Below are 20,206 nucleotides of genomic sequence, written 5' to 3' on the forward strand. Positions count from 1 at the left end.
ACACAACTTACTACCTGGCAGGGGGGGACACCACCATCAAGAAGGTGGGTCACCCAGGGCGAGGCTCCGGTTGTGCTGACTCCTGCGAATTCCCCAAATGTGGGAATCTCGACTGCATAATTTCTGGTAGTGGGGGACTGCGTTCGCGCTCTCCCCTGATTTCTTATTTATTTATTTATTTCTTTATTTATTTATTTATTGGTCAATGGCCATCTCCTTCCCGTCTGGGTGTTATTGCTGTTGGGTTTTCCCCGCAAAGCTCGACCATCTGGACGTGTTGTTGTTCTCGTTTCTCACCGACATTGAGGTGTTATCGTCCGGTACTCCCTCGTTTCTCACTGACCTTGAGGTGTTCTCGTCCGGTACTCCCTTTCTGGGCCTGTTCCACAACACTTCAAAGAAAACAAGTTCATGCAGTTTGCCTGCACATTCTTCGCTACCCACCAATACTAGCTATTCTATTGATATGATTATAAGTTTACCACAACCTTGAAAAATATGTTTGCAAACTGCTGAAAGCACATTTCCCTTTAGTTCAAACCCTGGCCGGGTCATACCAAAGACTATAAAAATGGGACCCATTGCCTCCTTGCTTGGCAGTCGGCATTAAGGGTTGGAATTGGGGGATTAGATCACCGATATGATTCCCGAGCGCGGCACCGTCGCTGCTCACTGCTCCCCTCTCCCTCAGGGGATGGATCAAAATCCCACGGAAGACAGTCTTCATTTCTTCGACAAAATCTCATAAAAATCATCAACACATCATATTTCATGTGTGTTGTTAAGACCTGATGATCCTACATTATCAAATCCAATATTGTCAAGATTGTAGGACCACAAATGGTATGCCATCAGCCAGGATGGTGGCGGAACTTCAGTACAGAAGACAAATGAACTTTCGAAAAACGGACAAACTTTTGACGTTCTCACAGTGCTTGCACGTTGAAGACTACAAATCACAATGTCTCGCAGCCTCATGAAACACAACAGAACACTTTTGGGTGATACACCCAAAGTGATCCAATCCCTAAGTGCCAGAACATTTTTTTTTATACTGGTCAGTTCGGTTGCTTGTCTCTCGTGCAAGCCTGACCTCTAGTGGCCATACATATACTCGCTTGTAGCGGCACCAAACTGTCAAATTTCCACGGACAGTGTCTACGTACAATTTGTGCGGGGGGGGGGACTCGACTAGTTTTTGATGGGGCTCGCCATAAACCCGGTGTAGCGCCATCCCTATTCACACTGAGTTTTTTTTTTAAATCATCTTAAAATATGGAGTTGATGTCCAAGTGAGATCAAATCTATTCTTTATATTAAGTCTGATGTCCTCCACTTGAGGTGAAATGTTTCAATAAAAACACATTCAGATGAAAATATTTCCATGGGAATGTACATTTATTAAATAAAATCCCAATAAATAAGAGAAATAAAAAAATGCAAACTCAGTATTGTTTCAAATGATATTGCGTTCAACGATTAACAGCAACTTTGAAACGTTGTGAGCGATTACAAATGGAAAGGATGAGCGATTTGTTCTCTTATGGACTGCCGATTTCGTTTGCAGACAGCAGTTTTTCATTCCAATTACTGTATTTAACTTCAACTTTTGCAAATAGTAAATGTGACAGAGCAGTGATTGGTTAGGCACACAGACAATTTGGATTCAAGCATGCAAAAAGTGAATAGACCAGAAAAAAAAAGTGATGTCACGCTTTCTTTACATCTCACCCGAACACAACAAAATCACAAGCACGTTCAATTTGCATCGGACATCTCATATCTCAAATAAAAATCACACTAATGTGCACGTTTGTATAAAACCATGACTTTTAAAAAAAACGAACCTGATTGATAAAAGTGCCTTAGGTTATTTGTACACTACAGCAAAAATTCCATTACAGAACATAAACATTTAAAGACTTAGCATACTTTTGAAATCCTGTATAATACGTGTGGTTTGGAATGACATAATAATAGTTAATTATGACGTCCTGGACATAATTATAAATAATAACCGTAGGCAAAAACCACACAAAAATTTCTTGCGAGGGTTCAGAGCTATACTATGGAAGAGTGCTGCCACTATGCGGTAGAAAGTAGTATGGCACTTTGATGACGTCACAATTACTCCGAGTTTAATTTATTAAAGATTTACCCAACCTTGACACGTTTGAGCTCTTCCTGTTGATTTGACGTAATATATATTCAACTGCAATTGTAAACATTTTCAAAAAAACCCAAAAACAATTTTGAACATAATCCAATGTATATCCCAAACAAAAGTAATGAGAAGATCCTATACGTCCATCAGTCCCAAAACCTACAGACTAAATCTAATGGCATTCTCACTGAGACACATCTTATGCTTCGCCTAACCTACAAACACTTCCCAGTCATTGTCAGTCATTTCATATCATGGCACCAAGACGCTGGGTGGCACACCCAAATATTAACTTACTTTTGACAAGCAAGGAGGGGTTTATAAAAAAATACCAATAAATGACACTGATATGTACACATTTACGTGTGTTTCAAGCATGCGGCGATGCCGCTCACGATCATATCATGTGGAACGACACCGAGTGATTACAAGTTGCTTTCCTGGGTTTCCACGGGGTGCAGGCCTCCGTTCTCATGGAGTCTCTTGGCACGGTATGTTTCGTAGTGAATGTTGTGAGTCACCTCCTTCAGATCTTGCAAGTGAGACCTGTGCGAGCAAACAACGAGTTTGTGTTTAAATCCGATCGATTTGACCTGTGCGTGAACCCATGAAGCCGCCGTTTACCTGATGATGAAATCTCTCAGCTGGGCAAACTCACAGTGATTCATATTTTCAACTGCAACAGAATGAAAAGCCCGTCAATACCTTCTCTGTGGCTAAGATTGGAAAATGTTCAAAGAAAACAACTCTCACCTTCGACAACACCCCATGCCGTCTTCCTCCCCAAAACCCGCTTGCCATTCACTTGATATTCTTTGTCGCTACCCACCACAGCAAAGGGCATTGCCTCCTGTGGGCGCGAGACATTTCCATGAGATATTAAGCCGTTTAGGCTAGCGTCGTGTGGGAAACCCCAAGGATGGCTTACTCTGATCTTGTCGTTGTCGCTCTTGTCCTCCATGTCCTCATCAAACTCTTTCTGCGGGTAAAACTCGATGCCGTTCATCTCCAGTTCCTTTTTCACCTGCAGCGACACACATCTTGTGTATTAAATAAACTCTTTTGGCCCATCATGCTTTTTTTAATTTTTTTTTATGCCCGAATGAAAACGACAGCTTTTTAGTGGTATTCGGGGAATATATCATATTCTCAATAAGCACATCATGAAAAGGTTGCGCTTTCAATGCTACCCTACTCACCCGCTGTTTGAATTCCTGTCTCTCTTCGGGGGTCATGGTGTCGGCCTTGGCTATCACGGGAATGATGTTGACGGAATGACTCAAGCGCTTCATGAACTCCACGTCGAGCTGCCGCAGTCTGTCTCGTACAGTCGATAAATGAAAGATGAGTAAGTAGGTTGGGGGTGTGTGCTGTCACTCTCCGTCAATGCTCAAGTGTTAATAATCAAAACGGCAGACGGCTGCGCGGGGAAATTAACTTGTCATGTCTCATCTGTCTCGTTAACTTTCGCTGCTGTGTGAAAAGGAGGTTCTCTCCTTGGCAGTTGGACCGTGTGGACTAAAGGCTTAACGCAGTCGGGATCAGTTTCAGCTACTTACGAGTGTCCGGTCGGGGAGATGAAATAGAGACAGCAGTGCACTCTGGTATCGGGAATGCGCTTCTTTCTGGTGATATTCACTTCTTCTTTGAGGAACTTCTCATACTGCTCATTGATGTACTTGCAAATGGGCTCCCAGCTGAGGACACAAATGAACAAAAGCGAAATTTGAGCAGATTCTCCAAATAAATTTAAGAGAATTAGAAGTGGAACACAACCCACCAGTTGTCATTATTGATTAGGTCCCCGAATCCAGGCGTGTCGACAACAGTAAGTTTCATTTTCACGCCGCCCTCCTCGATAACTTCATACAAAGAAGCGATAAAAACAATGAAAATACAACATCTTCACTATTCAGTTGCACACAAATCAAATAGGAATGATAGTAATTAATAGTGTTGCCTGGCAACCAGTCCCGGGTGTACCCAGCCTCCTACCCAAGGTCAGCTCGGAGAAAAAGGCTCCTAATTAGGCCAAGTGTTATAGAAGGTTTTAATTTATTGCAAAATATCAAAGTGTCATTGGCCGCTGCAGACGTGGCCATAATAATGGACCACCCAAGCAGCTTATCACCGATTTATCACCTCTAACTCCCTGGTGCTCTAAATCATGGAGGATCCTGTACAATGTTTATTCACGTGCCAATCTAGAAAATGTTGTTTTACATTGTATGAATTGGACAATTACTCTCTGCCCTGAATTATTTAAATATGGCTCAACATATCAGCTCTGTGTCAGAACCCAGATCCTCCGAGTTCCTCCGAGATGTAGAAAGATGAAAGCCTCGCATATGTCAACCAGCACGAGAATGAGTTGGAAAGTGCCTGATATCTTTTCTAAAAATACAACTGGCTGAGTGTGCGTCGCTGCGTGTACTCACCGTGAGAAACAGATTTGATCTCCACAGTTTTAGGGATCTTGTCATCACGGGACCATCCTGCACTCCTCCTGCTCACCTGCGACTTAAACAAGGTGTTCAACAGGGTCGACTTGCCCAGACCGCTGTGACCTGACGGTGAAAAGGGGTCCGAGGTGAGGCTCTTCACACAAAAAATTAAAAACAGCTGATATATTTATACGTTTTTTTTCTTCCAAATAATTTAACAGCTTGAATAAATAAATAAATAAACAAATAAACACATAAATAAATGTGAAAATGAATATCAACTTGGAAAAATATGGCTAAATGTTCGCTTCTAACAGTGCTCAGGTTTCACAAGCGTTTACGTGACCTCTCAAGAATCATTAGGCACCAGAGTGTCAAACTCACCGACAACCATGATGTTAAAGTCAAAGCCCGTCTTCATCGTCTTCTTCCTCATCTGCTCGATGATGGTGTCGATTCCGATGTAACCGAGCAGAGTGGACCCGCCGCTGGTGCTGTTCGAGGTGGCGTGACCGTGGCCACCGACGTGGGCTGCAGCGTGACCCGCACCGTGGCTCATATTGTGGCTTACAACGTGAGCGGCGACGGCATGAGAGCCCCCGTGGCTCGGGCCGTGGTTCCCGATGGGCACCGGGATGGCACTGGGAGGCGCCGCTGATATGCCACCTACTCCTCCTTGAGGCGGGAAGGGGTTGGATGGGGAGGGAGCACCCACATTGGGGGGTTTGGCAGGGACGGCCGGTTTGGGTCTCACTTCTGGAGGTACTATGTCCGACATGTCTGTAGAGGAGAGGGATAACAATATCAATCTTCATCCAGAAAATCTGCCTGTTACATGTGTAAATAGGTCAGTAGAGAAGCTGGGTCTCCTTCCTTTCTCCAGTCAACACTAGGGATGGGCAAAATATGGCTCATGAGCCAGAATTGGTCTGCTGTTTTTTATTTTCCAGGGAAATTTGGGTTATAAAATGTAGTCATTATTTTTTTAAATTAATACTTTATGAATACTTTGCTAATTGACTTTATGGAAGTACTAAAATATTAGTAGAATTAAAAATATTTTAGGACATATTTCATTCATTAAACATGTAAAAATGATCATAATTTTTCTTAAATTTCAAATTAATATTTTGTTCCATTAATTTAGCCATGTTATACTATAGGACTGGTTATATAAAATGTATCAATTCATTTTTTGTCATTTGTTTCTTATCAAAGAAAAAGTCAAGTCATTACCTGAGCCCTGAGCAACTGTGATGTCATTTTCAGTTGACAGCAAAATGCAAATAAATGCAACATTGATCAGAATCCAGTTTTAGAATAGTGGGATTGATCATATTAATGTGAAGAAAATTATCGTCTGATTACCACATCTAGAACTAAACAGAACTGACAATCTTTGTAGGGGTGTTCCATTTGAAAAGTATTAGTCACTACAAAGTACTGGTTAGAATCACACTTGGGAGGTTCTGGGCTTGAATCCCCAGTTTCCTTGTGTGGGGTTTGATGGTGTCACAAAAGTAAGCTGGGATAGGCTTCAGCCCACTCACGACTTTAATGAGGACAAGCAGTACAGAAGACGGCGTACAGAATATGGAGACAAACTTCTGCTGCCTCCAAAGATTAAGAATAATTATTGAAATCAATTGAACTTAAAATGTAAGTAAAAATGAAGGATCCAATTCAGGCTGTGTTTCATGGAATGGCGCCTGGGTCACATCTGTTGTCAGAATTTAGTAAGAAAGAAATGAGGATTCTCATCACTGTACTACACCTAGACACCAGACGTGTGACTGTGACAACATTTAAGGTGAAAAAAAAAATAAAGTACTGGGCTGACAGATGGTAAGTAATAATAATAGATAAAAGACAAGTGAGGACTCAGCCTGCAGGCTTGTGCACATGGAACTGCCGATTCTTCTGTCGGGCTTCTTTTCAGTGTAGCCTAGTGTGCATGAAACAGGCCAACCCTGGCTGTCACTGCACATTTTACGACATGCACAAGCCATTTGACACACATACTTGCACACTGTCACAGCGGCGCATGCAGAGATGAATAAGGGCGAGTCGCCATATGATGGTGATGGACTTACGTCATTGCAACCTGGTTCTCGCAATAAAACACATGGTTGTTTTTTTTACGTGTGTGAGGTTAATAATAGAAGAAAAGCCCACGTTTAGCGTCTGTTTCGGTTGTTTACCTTACAATCATCCTAGCAGCCTGTGTCGGCCCTATTGTCTCCCACGGAGATAAGAACAAGACGGGCTAGGCGGCTAATAGGTGCTAACAGCTGCTGCGTCACTAACCTGTTAGACGCGACGACGTCTCTTCGAGAAGCCGCTAAAGTTGCTTAATTTGAATAAAGTAGCTTCTGCCAGAGCAGTGACGAGATGAGCAGATTGTTCTGGGTATTTCTCCTCCGCTCGTGTCCTCTCCTTCCCGTTGGCTTTGGAGCTCCCTCCCTCCCCTCCCTGCTTTTCTTTTCCTCCGTTACCAAGGTGACACAAGAGGAAAGAGGGCGTGGTGTGATGCAGCGCGCATGCGTAATACAACCACACCTCAGGGGATGCATTTCAGCCATCCATTTTCTATATTGCTTATCCCCAATCGAGGTGGGGTACACCGTGGACAGGTTGCATTTATGGACAAATTTAAGCCCTGAACCTGTTTTAAAATATTTTTAAATACAAACAATTGTGGGATGTGTATTTTCATGAGGAAAACTAGCACTAATCAGAATTAAATCACACTTTTTATGGAATCCCTGCCTCGGCCACCTGGAGGCAGTATAAGACAAACAAACTTTTCATTAGCCGTCTCTCCACACGAAGCCCGCTCCATTCTTTAATCCATCTTGAATTTGAGCTGTTTTCTTTAAAAAGTGATTTCAAATACTTTCATATATTTAAATACTAAATACTGTTATTTATTTACAAATAACAAATGTAAGTATACAGGCTGTCAAATTATTGATTTAGTCACTGTAACTAATTATTTCATGTCAATAATGAACCAAATTTGTTATTTGTAAATAAATTAATAAAGAATAAACAAATGAGAAAGTATTATATTACCTCTTCGCATATTCTCTCTGAATCTCCTTCCATTCTTCCTTAGCTCTTCTTCACATATTATTGATGTGCGCCACATTGAAACACTTCGTGAAGCTTATGTTTTTTTTAATCAACATGTCTGCTACTCTACTGATAAGCAGCGACATCTGAGTCTGATCACGTCCCGCCCCCCTCGAAGACCCTGAGACGGGCTTTGGTGGTCTCTCGGTCAGTACTCACCTTCATACACTGAATCTGGGTAGAAAATGCTGACGTAATAGGGATCCTCTGGTTCCTCCTCTGGAAGACGAGTCCTTTTGGAGCATTCGGGTGAAGAAGGCCTACCAAGGTTGACGGCATCTTGTTTGGTGCAAGCTTCATGAGCTCCTTTTCGAAGGTCACTCGCTTCACTACCATTTGCTGATGAGATTCCCATGTGTCGTCCAGAAGATGTTTGCACAGGATGCACCAGACATGTCTTAAATGATGTTCCTCTGTATGTCCACCAGGGAGCCTGCGTTGTTGGAGGCTTTTCTCTTGATTGACAACTGTGTTCCAGATCAATATCCGTCCAAGGCTTGGACCAGGATCTCTCTTTGTCTATGGATTCAACATTGACTGAAGTGTTGGATGATGGACTTTTCGTATCTTCTTTGGAATGCCACCTGAGTTGAGCGTGAAAGGGATCTTCTCTCCAGCGCGTTCTGGAGGCCTCAGGAGTCATCCGTGCATCTGTTTGGTTTTCACAGTGCATTTTCTCATATCCAGGCTGATAACCAAGATGATCTTAAAGAAACAAGACACAAAGTAATTATATTTATCGTGTTACTATTAGGCCCAAAAAAATCTGTGTTTACCTCTTCTGGAAAAATCCAGGGATGCTTTCTGATTAAGCCTGGCTTGGGGCTCAGTCTGACCTCGTAATGTGGTGGGAAGACCAAGATGCGAAGGGCGGGGATGATCAAAGGCGGAGGCGCTCGTCTTTGGAGAAAACCTATCGGAGGTCTTTGCGGGAGGTTTTATAGTTATTTCTCCGTCATTCAAAGAAGGACACGTAGATGAAGAAGCAGAGCCAAAACTGAAAAGAAATGAAAATTAACAGGAAATTAAAGATAAAGAGGGACATATTATGGAATGAGCTTGAATACTGCATACCTGACATCCTTTGGTTTAAATGGAGGGATGTCAATCCCTTTCCTTTTGACAGGAGCAAACAAAAGAGCAGATGAAGAATGAGGAGGCTGAGGAAGATGAGGATGCTCTTTTGCTTGTTTGGAGGACGCCGACAGCCGAGGGATTAAAGGTGACAGTCGGTCAAATATGCTCATTCTTCTTTCCTGCTGCTTCTTACCTTGGGGAAATGAGATTAGAGAGCAACCTGGAGATGAATGAAAAAAAAAAGAGACATTTGTCTGAGGCTTTTAATTTCTTCTGGGGGGAAAGGCAATCGACTAAACACAATGTAGGTGTACAAATGGAGACCCATCCAGACATTTATTTTTAGAGACAGACCAGGATTTACACTCACTCAAGCAAGTGTAACACTATGAACACAAGATGTTATTTTTTGATAGTAGATTTACTATCACAAATGGAAACTAAACTCACAACTCAACTTTTGTTATATAGTGCTTTGAGAATAACCACAGCTAAAAAAAAATAAAAAAAAATAAAGTGCTAGCAGGATCTCAAGATGCTACATTTCGTTTGGCTGTGTGCTTCAATGAGAATAAAACTGTTATGTAGCAGAATGATTAATCGATTGTTTACGATCGATTTGGTACTGCTCAGATCCAGCAATGAGTGTCTTGTTTTGACAATATGAATGAGATTTTATTTCTGACATGTAATCAAACATTACGGAACATACTGCTATCAATTTGAAATGTGATGGAAACTAAAACTTTTTGGATTATCATTGCGCAATAACATCCAAAAATCTCATGTCAATTAGTAGCACACATGAGATTCTAGGGTTCATTTGAAATAAAATAAACAATGAAAATTTTTTTTTTAAAGCAATTAAAATATCACTAACCTGTATATGTAGGCTGTTGTCTGGTTCCTATCACACTTGGGTGAGTAAAAGAGACAAACAGCATGACAAGGAAAGACATAGTGGGCGTCGTGGGTGGACAAGTGCCATTCTCGTGATTCCTGCACACTGAGCCTGTACTGTTGTTTCACACCCACACTGCATCCTCGCTCGGAGTTCTGTCATCACATATAATCACCATTACATACCATACTTTTATTTTTGGTACCAACAGATAAGGAAGCACACAGTCAGCACAATAACAAAAAAAAATCTCTCTGTCAACTATGAAGACACATTTGCTGTTTTTATTCGTTACATATTGTAATATAGACACTACAACACAGTGGCACAAACCATCTACATGCTTCTCAGCATCTGTTGGTATGTGAACACTGCCAGGGAGAGGAGGGAAAAATTCAATGTAATTACATCAGGGGTGGGCAACTCACCGTTTTAATTTCAATTCATTTATAGATGAGGTTGCAGGGATTAAAAAGGTAAAACATGTTTTTTTCTTTTAAATGTTTCTAATTAATGTAAATAAGTAAATACTTTTGGAATGTAAATTTGTTCATTTTAATATACCGGTCTATTATTGACAGTAAGTAACCAAATATTCCATTAATAAAAATACTGAAGAAATAATAAATACATGAACATTTTTGAAAAATGACTAAATTAGTGCAATTACAGGGAATACTTTGCCCATCCCCTAATTGACAGCATCAATGGCCACAACAGTAGGTACACTCAACAATGTGATCCAATACAAAAATGGGCCTTTATAGTAATAATCATGCACAGTTTTGATTGGTTGTGTATTTGCATTGGTTGGATAAATAAATAAATGAGCTATTTTCTAGAAGTCTAAAGCCATGGCAGAAGAGGGTGAAAATAAAAAATAAAGTCCTGGAAGATTATGCAGGGTTACCTGACGTGTCTGGTATTATATGTCACTTTAACAATAGCAATACATAAATCAACACCATTATACAGTACACTTGAAATGGTCGCCAAACTACAAAAACAACACCAATGCATGTTAAAAAATTGGCACAAGTGGACAATGGCACAAAAAGTTGTCATCAAGCCTTTCCAAAAGCCATCAAGCCCCTCTGCAATCTCGTTCCGGCATCTTTTATAGTAAAACCCATCTGCTTCACTTTAGTCTGATTCACCCCTGAAAAAAAAAAAAATACAATATGCTTGGGATCAGAGAAAAGTTGATGTGATGGGATGGGATAAGGCTTATCAGATCATCTCTCCTCTTTCCATTGTGGAAGTCCCCCCGCCGCCCCCTCCCGATCATATGAGAGCATCTGTGTCACCATCTCTACAGTTCACGCTGGCCACCAGCGGGCGATGCCTGACGTTTTTGTTGCTCCACGTATGTGTGTCGTGCAGCCCGGGCTCCAAGAAGTACAGACATGCGCCAAAGCCCGCCAGCACCAAGACTGAAACCAGCAGGTAGAGCGGAACAAACCAGTCCAAGAACAACCACGACATCACTGGGAGCTTAAGAGTTGTGGGATGGGTCCGAAATGGATGAGAAGGGAGAAAGCGGGCTTGATGTTGGAAGAGAGGAGAGGAAGACAAGAGTTCATTAAAAACAGAACAACAAACAAACTGTAATGTTTTCAAAGAGGAAAATCGCACTGTATGGTTTTTACATTATACACAAACCTTCTAGCGTGCCTACCTGGGCCACTAGGGGGCGGCGTAATACACTTATAAAGGCCACCACTATTCTCAGTGACTCCATAACTTAAATAACATTAGCTGTTTTTTTACAGAAGATAAAGAATATATGAGCGTGGAAATTCAAATTTTTTAAATTTCATTTAAGCAAAAGTAGTGTTTTGGCACCTGTGGCATGTATATACAGTTAAAAACCTTTTTGAGGTGGCATCAATGACTCTCATTTTCATGAAACAAAATAGATGTTTTATGTACATATTTGTCAATTTATGTATGGTTTAATCACAGAAGGAATCAATACAGCGAGCGGGTAGCATGTCTGCCTCACAGTATTGAGGTTCAGGGTTTGAATCCTGTGTGGACTTGGCATGTACTCTATATGGGTTTTCTGTGAGTACTTCAATCATGTTGGGTTCACAGAAGACTGAACTGGCCATAAGTGACGTATGTACGTAATGTTTTGTTTGTCTGTTCAAAGCGACTGGGTGGCGTCCAATCGAGGGTGTGCTAGCCTCTCCCTCAAAGGGATAGGCTCCAGCTCGCCCATCACCCTAATGAGGTTAAGCACTATAGAAAATAGATGGATGGAATGGATTCATTCCACATTATTTTCTGAGGGGGGGGGGTACTTTTTAAATGAGAAATTAGGTAGGGAAAACACTGAGGTTCCACTGTATTGAGTGAGTAATGCATGCGTCGTCAAATATGTTTCCACAAATCTTCTCCATGTGGAATTCAACATACAGAAGAAGGCAAGACACAGTACTAACATCTGAAGCCCACAATCAGCACCCCACTTTTCCCCCCAGATATCCCTAAAACAAAAGCCACGGAACACAAAAGCGCTCACCTGTGCACGGAGCTGGACCGGCGCTTGAAGGCGTGCGACTCGGGTCCGCGATTAAATCCGTCCGCGCTGGGGGAGATGTTCCGTCGCAGTTCTCAAAGTGTCACGCAAAGAGAAGTCCAAAAAGATGCTCTCTGAGAAGCACGCAAGACAGATGCTGCATACAGCTTCATCCTCCAAGCTCATGCCTCTGACGTTCAAAGGAGGGGTGCGGTTGCTATGACAACACCCCTGCTCATGGCAGAGAGGAAGGAGGGAGTGGGAGGGAAACTTATATAACTATCATCTTTGTGTGCGTGTGTGCTTGTGCGTGTGTGTGTGTGGGAGGAGATGGGTGCAAGCCCTTCAGATGTCTTCAGCTTGCTGCGTAAAATCAATTCCACTCAATTTAACACCCAGGGCCAAAGAGCTGTTTCTCTGACATAAAAAGGAGGATGGTGGTGTTGGTGGTGGTGGTGGTGATGGGGGGGCGGGGGGGTGTCATATCGACTGTGATTGAAAGCGGCCGCAAAGATGTTAAAAGACTAAAAGCTGATTTATTATCCCTCACGAGGACAGAAGACAAAAGCTCAGCACAAACAAAGTTTGGTTGCTATTTTTAGACTGAGGAGGAGATTAATAAAAAGCAGCCGGATGATGGCAAGGTCATAATGATGACATTTACAAGTTAGAAATGATGATGTGACACTTTTAAGGTGAGAACAAAGGTGTGTTTCTTCAGCATCGTAACGTTGGAAAATACCAAGCACTTTTTTAGAGGGCATGGTGAAATAGCAGCTTTACAGATGCACGCTCTGCTCCACAGGTGGTGTGTGTTTTCGTAAACACATGACTTTTATAATATTTGCTTGTGTTTCGAAAAAAATTGCAAATGATTATAATAAGTGGTATTTCATGGGTATGTTTTACACGATAGTCTGAATTTATCCGCCTGGTCTTTTTTTTGCAATCACATAGTCGTTGCGGCTTTGCGCATTCAGCTAATTACTTGTGTGATGAGATCCAAAAGAATTACTCACAAAAAGTGGTGTACTCTAAATTATTCATTATTTAATGCAGCATCAACAAGCTGCTCGATTGAAAGCAGGATATCACCGCCAATTGATCACTCAATCATTTTTGTGTGTGAAATAAGTTCAAGTAGAATCGAGTTTAGCTAAAATCGAAGCACCACTTGGTCGTTAAGTCAATCACCGCCATTGACGGCTATAGACGTTAAAAATCAATTTTTTACTGGGCTGCGGTGAATGAGATCATCAGCAGTTTGTTCACTCAAGAATATACTCAAAATTCAAAATAGCTCTCAACAGGGATGGTGGTGTTTTACAGGAATGCGACAACTCATGGATACTTAGGAAATTACAAAGCTGACCTGCCACTGTGAATGAAGGCGTGGAGGCTTTCGGCGTCAAGCTGGCGGCAGCTGGGCTCAGCAGCAGCATTGAGGAATAAAATGAAAATTTCATTCAGATCTCGTCCAAAAAACATTCACAGCCACATTTAGACTTCAGGATGATTTAGTCTTCCATAAAATTGTGAGGCAGATGTCCTGACTATACGTGATGTTTTTCAAATTTCCATTTATCTGAATGCTTTAAAGACCTTTTATCCATACCACTATTGAATTGAGCAGAAAACTGGATGTAGCCAAGTTTTCGTTAGTTGATAGCACATTGTCTCAACAGCACCTCTGCTGGTTGCCATCTGGAAATGCAGGCATTTGAACTGCTTCAAGACACAATTGGACTCAATTTCATACAGAATGCAGCCAAATAAAACAAGTACACTCGAAAGAAAGCTGCTATGTTTGATGGGAGTCTCCAGCCTCTAAAGTGTTGTAGCTGACGACAAAAAGACACTTGGCCCGTTGGGGCCCAAATGTTACGCCTCATTTTTTTTTAAAAAAAGGGGATGAAGAGCAACTCACAGAATGAAGCCGCTGGTCTCTGAGGGGGAAGACAAATCCTGCCAAAAGAGATGCACAGCCAGCACACCAGGGCAAAGGAAGTGAGATTATTTCCTGCGAGAGGAGATAAAAGCAAATTCACCCATTTCCCATTTTACGAGCCCCTCCATCTAGAGCAGTGTTCAAGTCAAAGCCATCGCCCGCAAACGAAAAGATGCCTTCGACTAAAATGATGACACATCAGTGTGTCGGATTTGATTTCATTTTCACTATTTCAGCACTCTTCAAATTTAGCCCAAAGTGTCCCGCACAATTGGATAATGATTGCTGCTGCCAAAGAACTTGTTTTTAATTCACTCCTCACTGCAGAAGGGGCCAAATGCGAACACTTGTATTGCAAATTCGTCAATTAAATTCCCTATTTCATCACAATAAATGCGAAAGGTGTTATACTACCTGAGCTCAGACGGCAACACCCTTCGACTTTACCTGAAGGTGTCAAATAATTCAAACGGAATAGAATACAAACAAAGGGAAAGTGCAAAGACCGGTTGAGCATTCCAACTTGCAAGACTCTGACATTTAAGATGAGTCTTTTTCCACCTGAAACAAAAAAGCGTGCATACGGCTAGGAATCGCATTAAAATTATTTGAGCATTTTTAGAATCAACGAGAGAAATGAGGCAATTGGGACACAAACGCAACAACATGAAGGAAGAGAATTGGTTCCCTTAACACCTGGGGAGTGTGTGAAAAAGCAGTGTCAGCATGAATCGGACGGACTATTTATATGCCATCAGTGCACAGTGTGTGCGTGACTCACCCAGGCTGTGATCCACACTTGTGCCCACCGAGACCTATTATGGGAGATCATCTCAAAACACACTGGTTGTTACAGAGTGCCAAGTAACCTTTGAAAACAATTATATCATACTGCAGCAGTGGTTTTACCACTATTGCAAATGTATTTTTTTATTTTTTGTGCAGTTGGAAACTCCATTTTAGTTACTTGTTTATATTGGGTGCAATTCCACAGTTGACCACTAGATGGTGCCACAAAATTTGCAAATTGTGTAAATTTAAAAGAAAAACAGGAAGCGTTTCAGCACAGCCACAGAAAGCAACATTTGTTATAATAATTTAATATGCATGATTATTGATGTACACTGAGAGATAGGTTTGTTTGAAAAAAAAGCCAAAACAATATTTACTATAAATACAGAAGAATTGGTGCATTATAGCATTGCTCATATTTTTGCTATCTATTACTCGTGCTCTCAGTATATTGTGTTGAAATGTGTTCATATTATTTTAAGTGTGTTTAAAGACCTTTAAAAAAGTTCAGCAAACACTTTGAAACCATGCCGCGGGACTATTTAAATAGGGTGTATCTATATTTGGATTTCTCTTACTGCAGCGGTCTTTTGGAACATAACTCCTGCAATGGCAGAATGGGTTTGGTAATTTTGCTAATTCAGGCAAAAAAAAAAATACAAAGGTTATTACTAACCTCCTAAAAGACCACAATAATAGAATTTTATTTGAGCCCGTTAACTGCAAAATTGTATCAGTTTTATTATGATCACAGCACCATCTCACAGCGTATTCCACTATTAAATTTAATCGAAAATGGATCCTCTCAATCCAACAAACATTCTAAGATGCAATGTGCTTTAGCATTATCGACTACTGGCCTTACACACAAACACACACACGCGCACACACGTGAGTGTTTTCAAGCATCTTTGTATTGCTTACATGTGATGAAATTTCCATTAAATAGTAAATCAAAAAGAAATTAAACTTCTCAAATGCACTGGGCCATTTTAGAGCAGCTCTTGAAGCTTTGTAAGGTGAGAGAGGTGGAATTCCAAGGATGCAACATGGTTGCGATGCAAATGAGAAATCCTCTACAGACCAGAGCAGACGGACCACCTGACTAATATGCAGCCCCAGAGCCGCTGTGGTGCTGCTGCTATCCTCTGCTAGTTGCCTTTTGATTTATTCATGCAACCTCTGAAATATTAATGGCAGAGGGAGTTCAAAGTCACTGATTTAAGGGGTTGCTCAAAGGCAGCGGGGTAGCTGGTGATATAGCAACCGCTGTCTGATGTTGCACAAGTCGACTGGCCAGACAAAAAAATGAATAAAATAAACAGCTGACAGAAAACCAAAACAAAAATCACCGGGGAAATGAAGAGGCTGCTTCCCATATTGACTGTAGCCGAAGGGCCTGAAATGTTAAACTGTTTTTTTTTTTTTTTTGCAATGTCAGGAAGAGTCTATGGAATTTTACCCTGAGGGCGGCGTAGATGGTTGAGTAAGAAGTCTGAAGGCAGAAAAAGCCTGCCACATAAGGCAACAACATATTGAAATTGATTACAATTATGAAGTACGGTTCACAGATCAGAAGTAAGGATGTTGAAATTAGCAATGTGATGGTGTGTTGTGTGCTGTGTTTTTCCTACAGATTCGCAGTAAGTCCGTCATCTTTGACCGTCGAGGATAAGACTTTGCTTCGGAGGAATTCACAAACTAACGGTGCGACCACCTCTGGGTTGTTCAGATGGACATGATGGTTGCCGGGTACACTCACCACCGAGTGCTGAGCGGAAAAAAAGAAGAGACAAGTGAAGGGAACATTAAGACGCTCCCCTTTCCTCGACTGATGGGACTCAAGCCTCAAAAATGTTTTGCTCAGTCTCATTAGCGCAACTTGACCGCATTCCGTTATGGGGTTACTTAATGAAACATTCAGACTGCTGCTTTCGCATCTCTGCAGCTGCTTTTCATTTATATGCCTGTATCCCGTCTTAATATCTGTCCGTCGCTCATTTTGGATATTCACTCTGTTTCGTCAGTCAGTCGGCTGCTGTTTGACTGCATGAATAAAACGTAAGCCAAAAGCACACCTACTCTGCATGAACACACTTACGTTTTTGTGCCTATAGGCCTGCAGAAGCTGCGATGAAAATTTTTTTTGGTCTGGTTCGGCAAACATTTTCTCAAAGCCTTCATTTGCACTGCAAAAAAAAAAAAAAAAAAAAAGATGAGTTGTAGAACTCCAATGCTGAAGTACAGCAAGCATGTCCTGTAAATGAATTACTCACAGAAGCACCAGAACGGAAGCTTGTATCCTGGACAGCATTTCTAGACTCTGTTCCAAGCTGATACGAGCTATGTTTTTCTTCACGCGTAAAAAAAACCCCAAAATTTTTAATGACTGTGACATTTCAGAGATGAACACATACAACAGGAACATACCAGATTGATACGGAAGTCACGTGAGAAGACAACTCCTACATAAAAAGATTGCAGTGAATTTACAGAAAAAAATAAAATCAGTTGAAATTTATTCCAAGGCATGAAAGCAGAGAAGTCGTGAAAACAAACCTCCTTCAACTTGAACGAGACCACGTTCTAAAAGGTTGTGCGCAGATGCCTCAGTCAGAGTCGGGTTTGCTGCCAACAACCTGAGACAAAAAGAAAGAACATCAATAGGCAGACGCTAAACACGGTCGTTTTAAAGACAAAAACAAAACTGTGCTGCACCTCTCCACTGCTTTCTCATAGGTGTAAACTCGCTTGCTCTTTTCAGGCTTCTTTTCAAACTGAAGCATGTCGTCTATGCCTTGTCGCATTATTTTGGCCATCTCTTTCTGTAACAAGACGACATTCAACAGTTGGGACCATTCGAGAGATGACAGGGACCTTTAATTCCAAAACAGTGGGCTTCTTGGGGAAGATAAATCCTTCTTTTAAATGTACCGCATCAGTGGGTAAGAACCCATAAGAATCCAGCATCACACAAGCTTCCACCATCTCAGGGAATAGAGCACTGAACTGCAACAAACACAAGGTGGATCCAAGTCAGCACTGATTAAGATGTGTCAAATGACGGCTAAAAATAACAACAGAGGTCAAACGACACACTCGTCCAACTAACCATTCCAGCGATATTACCTCCTGAAAAGAAACAAGATGGAGATGTGGACGTTTATCAAGGAGCAATGTTTAAATGGATGTGACTACTGCAAGGTTGTGCTCACCCATACTGTGGCCCAAGATGGAGAATCTGCGCCAGCGGAGGGCTGTGGGAGTTAATTTCACAGATCATCAGGCAGCTACTGCATCTCATCACAATAGAACACATCACATTGGTTTTACTTGACATAGAACATCGGGGCTTGTGAGCACCGATGGATAACGTGATTGAAATCAATAATACCCCATAATCATCTTGTATCAAAAAATGTGTGCAAATCAGATGAACACAAAAATATGTTAACAAAAGCTGTGTGGAAATAAAATGCACTTACTGTCAACAACTCTCTGAACATCGATCACATATGAAGGAAATGTGTAAAAGACACCAGGGGGACGATGGGAGGACAGACCGTGACCTGCCAGGTCCAGCGCTACATATCGACACTCTGACAGGAAGAAACAAAACGGATGACGCACAATCCAACAGTTATTGTTATGGCATAGAAAAAAAACTGTCTTGTTTTGAAGAAAAAAAACATACTTTATCCATTCATTTTTGTTTGTTTGCAGGTTAGCTTTGTGGAATTCTGGACTGATTGTCAGTCAATCAAACATACTATTATTCTTTAGAGTGTATTTTTGTTTGACTCTGTTAGTTATTTTAGATTTTGTAGCTTTTATTTCCATGTTTTCTTTGTCAATTTCATATTTATACATGTGGCATGTTTTTTCTAAGCTTATTATCTGTCTCACCATTTGTATATTGTTTTCTTATCTTTATTGTATATGGGATTTTTTTTTACATTTTCCCCCTAAACACTGAAAACAACAGTAAACATTTCTATTCATGCAAATATGATATTTTTATTGACCTTTAGGTAGAAGAGGAATAAGAGTATTGAAGGAACCACAGTTGTCAGCCCAACCGTGCAGGCATAGGACAGGACGGCCATGCTCAGGACCCCAAATTTTCCCTCTGATTTCTCCCCAGGGGACAGGTACAGAAAGTTCTGGAAGAAAAAAAGAACAGTGTAATTTTAATCATGTCCATAAACCTCAACTGAAATATTCTATAATGCACACATAGCAATGCCCATAAATGTCAAACTATGAGGTACACTGAGATTTGAAGTTTACATTACACATACAATACTTATTAGTCTTATCTTGATATCATTGCCTGAAATGAAAGTCATTCAGGGGGGATAAAAAAAAAATCCAACAAATTTTACCTGTTTGTTTCATTGGAGCAGTGCAGAGGTTTCTAAAGTTTTTGTAAACACGTATCATTAAACGACGCGGAGAGTTCTAATAATCACACAATGTAATTTAAAAGTCTGAATTACTTCAGACCGTATCAAAAACAAAACAGGAGTGATAAACCCTTCGACGTTTTGGAACAATCCTACCTAAGCCGACGGGTGCTATGGAGTTCCGCGTTTGTTACGCCACGTGATTAAAATACAAGAAGCGATTGGACAAACACGACCACGTGACCAATCACCGGAGGGGTTTACCTTTCACCGTATTTCAATCTCAACTTTTTTACATCAAGTATCACCTCAAAAATGCTCCTCAAATTTTACTCCAGTGAACAAGAAAAGTTTTAAATTATATGTTTTTTTTTCTTTCCCCCCCACAAGGTTTTCAAGCACTAATATTGTTTGATTGAAACTATTTAATACTTTATTTCATCAAAATTGAAGATCATAAAAGGTGACTGCATTTTGCTGTTGGACTGGTTTTTTTTTAAGGTCATCCAAGGAGTATCTGGCGCTCGAAATAAAATTTAAAGGCTGCAAGTTTGGGATCCAATTAACAGCAGTATTAGAGCTTGTAAAAATCAATGCTGCATCCTACTCTTTTAGTTTAAAGTGTTGCTATTCTGTAGTTCAACCCAGGTCAGCATTACAACTGCTATAAAACAGGCACGCAACGCTGCATATATTATGACAACAGTTCTGATGAACTTTGTTTGTCATTCTGTTATTGATCTTGTTTATCTCGCTTCTTGAGTGGCACTCTAATGCCGAGCGTGGAGGTGTTAAAGAAGTTTGGAGGGACGTGC

At 41.0% G+C, this 20,206-nt stretch overlaps 2 protein-coding genes and 1 pseudogene across 5 annotated transcripts; 1 reads left to right on the forward strand and 2 right to left on the reverse strand.

Annotated features, from left to right (window-relative positions):
- The first annotated feature begins 7 nt into the window (after positions 1-7).
- LOC147057041 (U1 spliceosomal RNA) lies at positions 8-158 on the forward strand (annotated as a pseudogene).
- A 1,251-nt stretch (positions 159-1,409) lies between these two features.
- On the reverse strand, positions 1,410-15,559 carry septin3 (septin 3). 4 transcript variants are annotated; one of them, XM_085911941.1, is made up of 15 exons: positions 14,173-15,559; positions 13,618-13,668; positions 9,701-9,876; positions 8,818-8,929; positions 8,520-8,740; positions 7,903-8,448; positions 4,993-5,388; positions 4,603-4,731; positions 3,945-4,026; positions 3,724-3,861; positions 3,364-3,481; positions 3,093-3,188; positions 2,918-3,014; positions 2,789-2,840; positions 1,410-2,710 (listed from the first exon to the last, which is right to left on the reverse strand). In XM_085911941.1, the coding sequence occupies exons 3-15, from the start codon at positions 9,777-9,779 to the stop codon at positions 2,590-2,592; spliced, it is 2,187 nt and encodes a 728-aa protein (XP_085768067.1). In that variant the 5' UTR covers positions 9,780-9,876; positions 13,618-13,668; positions 14,173-15,559; the 3' UTR covers positions 1,410-2,589. The 4 variants fall into 4 exon arrangements, with proteins under 4 accessions (XP_085768067.1, XP_085768066.1, XP_085768068.1 ...); XM_085911940.1 differs by having other exon boundaries at positions 8,818-9,040; XM_085911942.1 differs by lacking the exons at positions 7,903-8,448; positions 8,520-8,740; positions 8,818-8,929; ... (1 more) ...; positions 13,618-13,668; positions 14,173-15,559 and adding an exon at positions 7,684-7,798.
- Positions 15,560-16,387: 828 nt separating this feature from the next.
- Positions 16,388-19,594, reverse strand: serhl (serine hydrolase like). Its single transcript, XM_085911944.1, has 12 exons — positions 19,371-19,594; positions 19,011-19,148; positions 18,471-18,584; positions 18,201-18,242; positions 18,098-18,117; positions 17,920-17,994; positions 17,704-17,810; positions 17,545-17,624; positions 17,416-17,450; positions 17,262-17,338; positions 17,087-17,174; positions 16,388-16,756 (listed from the first exon to the last, which is right to left on the reverse strand). The coding sequence occupies exons 1-12, from the start codon at positions 19,426-19,428 to the stop codon at positions 16,616-16,618; spliced, it is 975 nt and encodes a 324-aa protein (XP_085768070.1). The 5' UTR covers positions 19,429-19,594; the 3' UTR covers positions 16,388-16,615.
- Between the last annotated feature and the right edge of the window lie 612 nt (positions 19,595-20,206).

The sequence above is a fragment of the Syngnathus leptorhynchus genome, chromosome 5, assembly GCF_054491065.1.
Source record: "Syngnathus leptorhynchus isolate UIUO chromosome 5, UIUO_Slep, whole genome shotgun sequence".
NCBI classification, from domain to species: Eukaryota; Metazoa; Chordata; class Actinopteri; order Syngnathiformes; family Syngnathidae; genus Syngnathus; species Syngnathus leptorhynchus.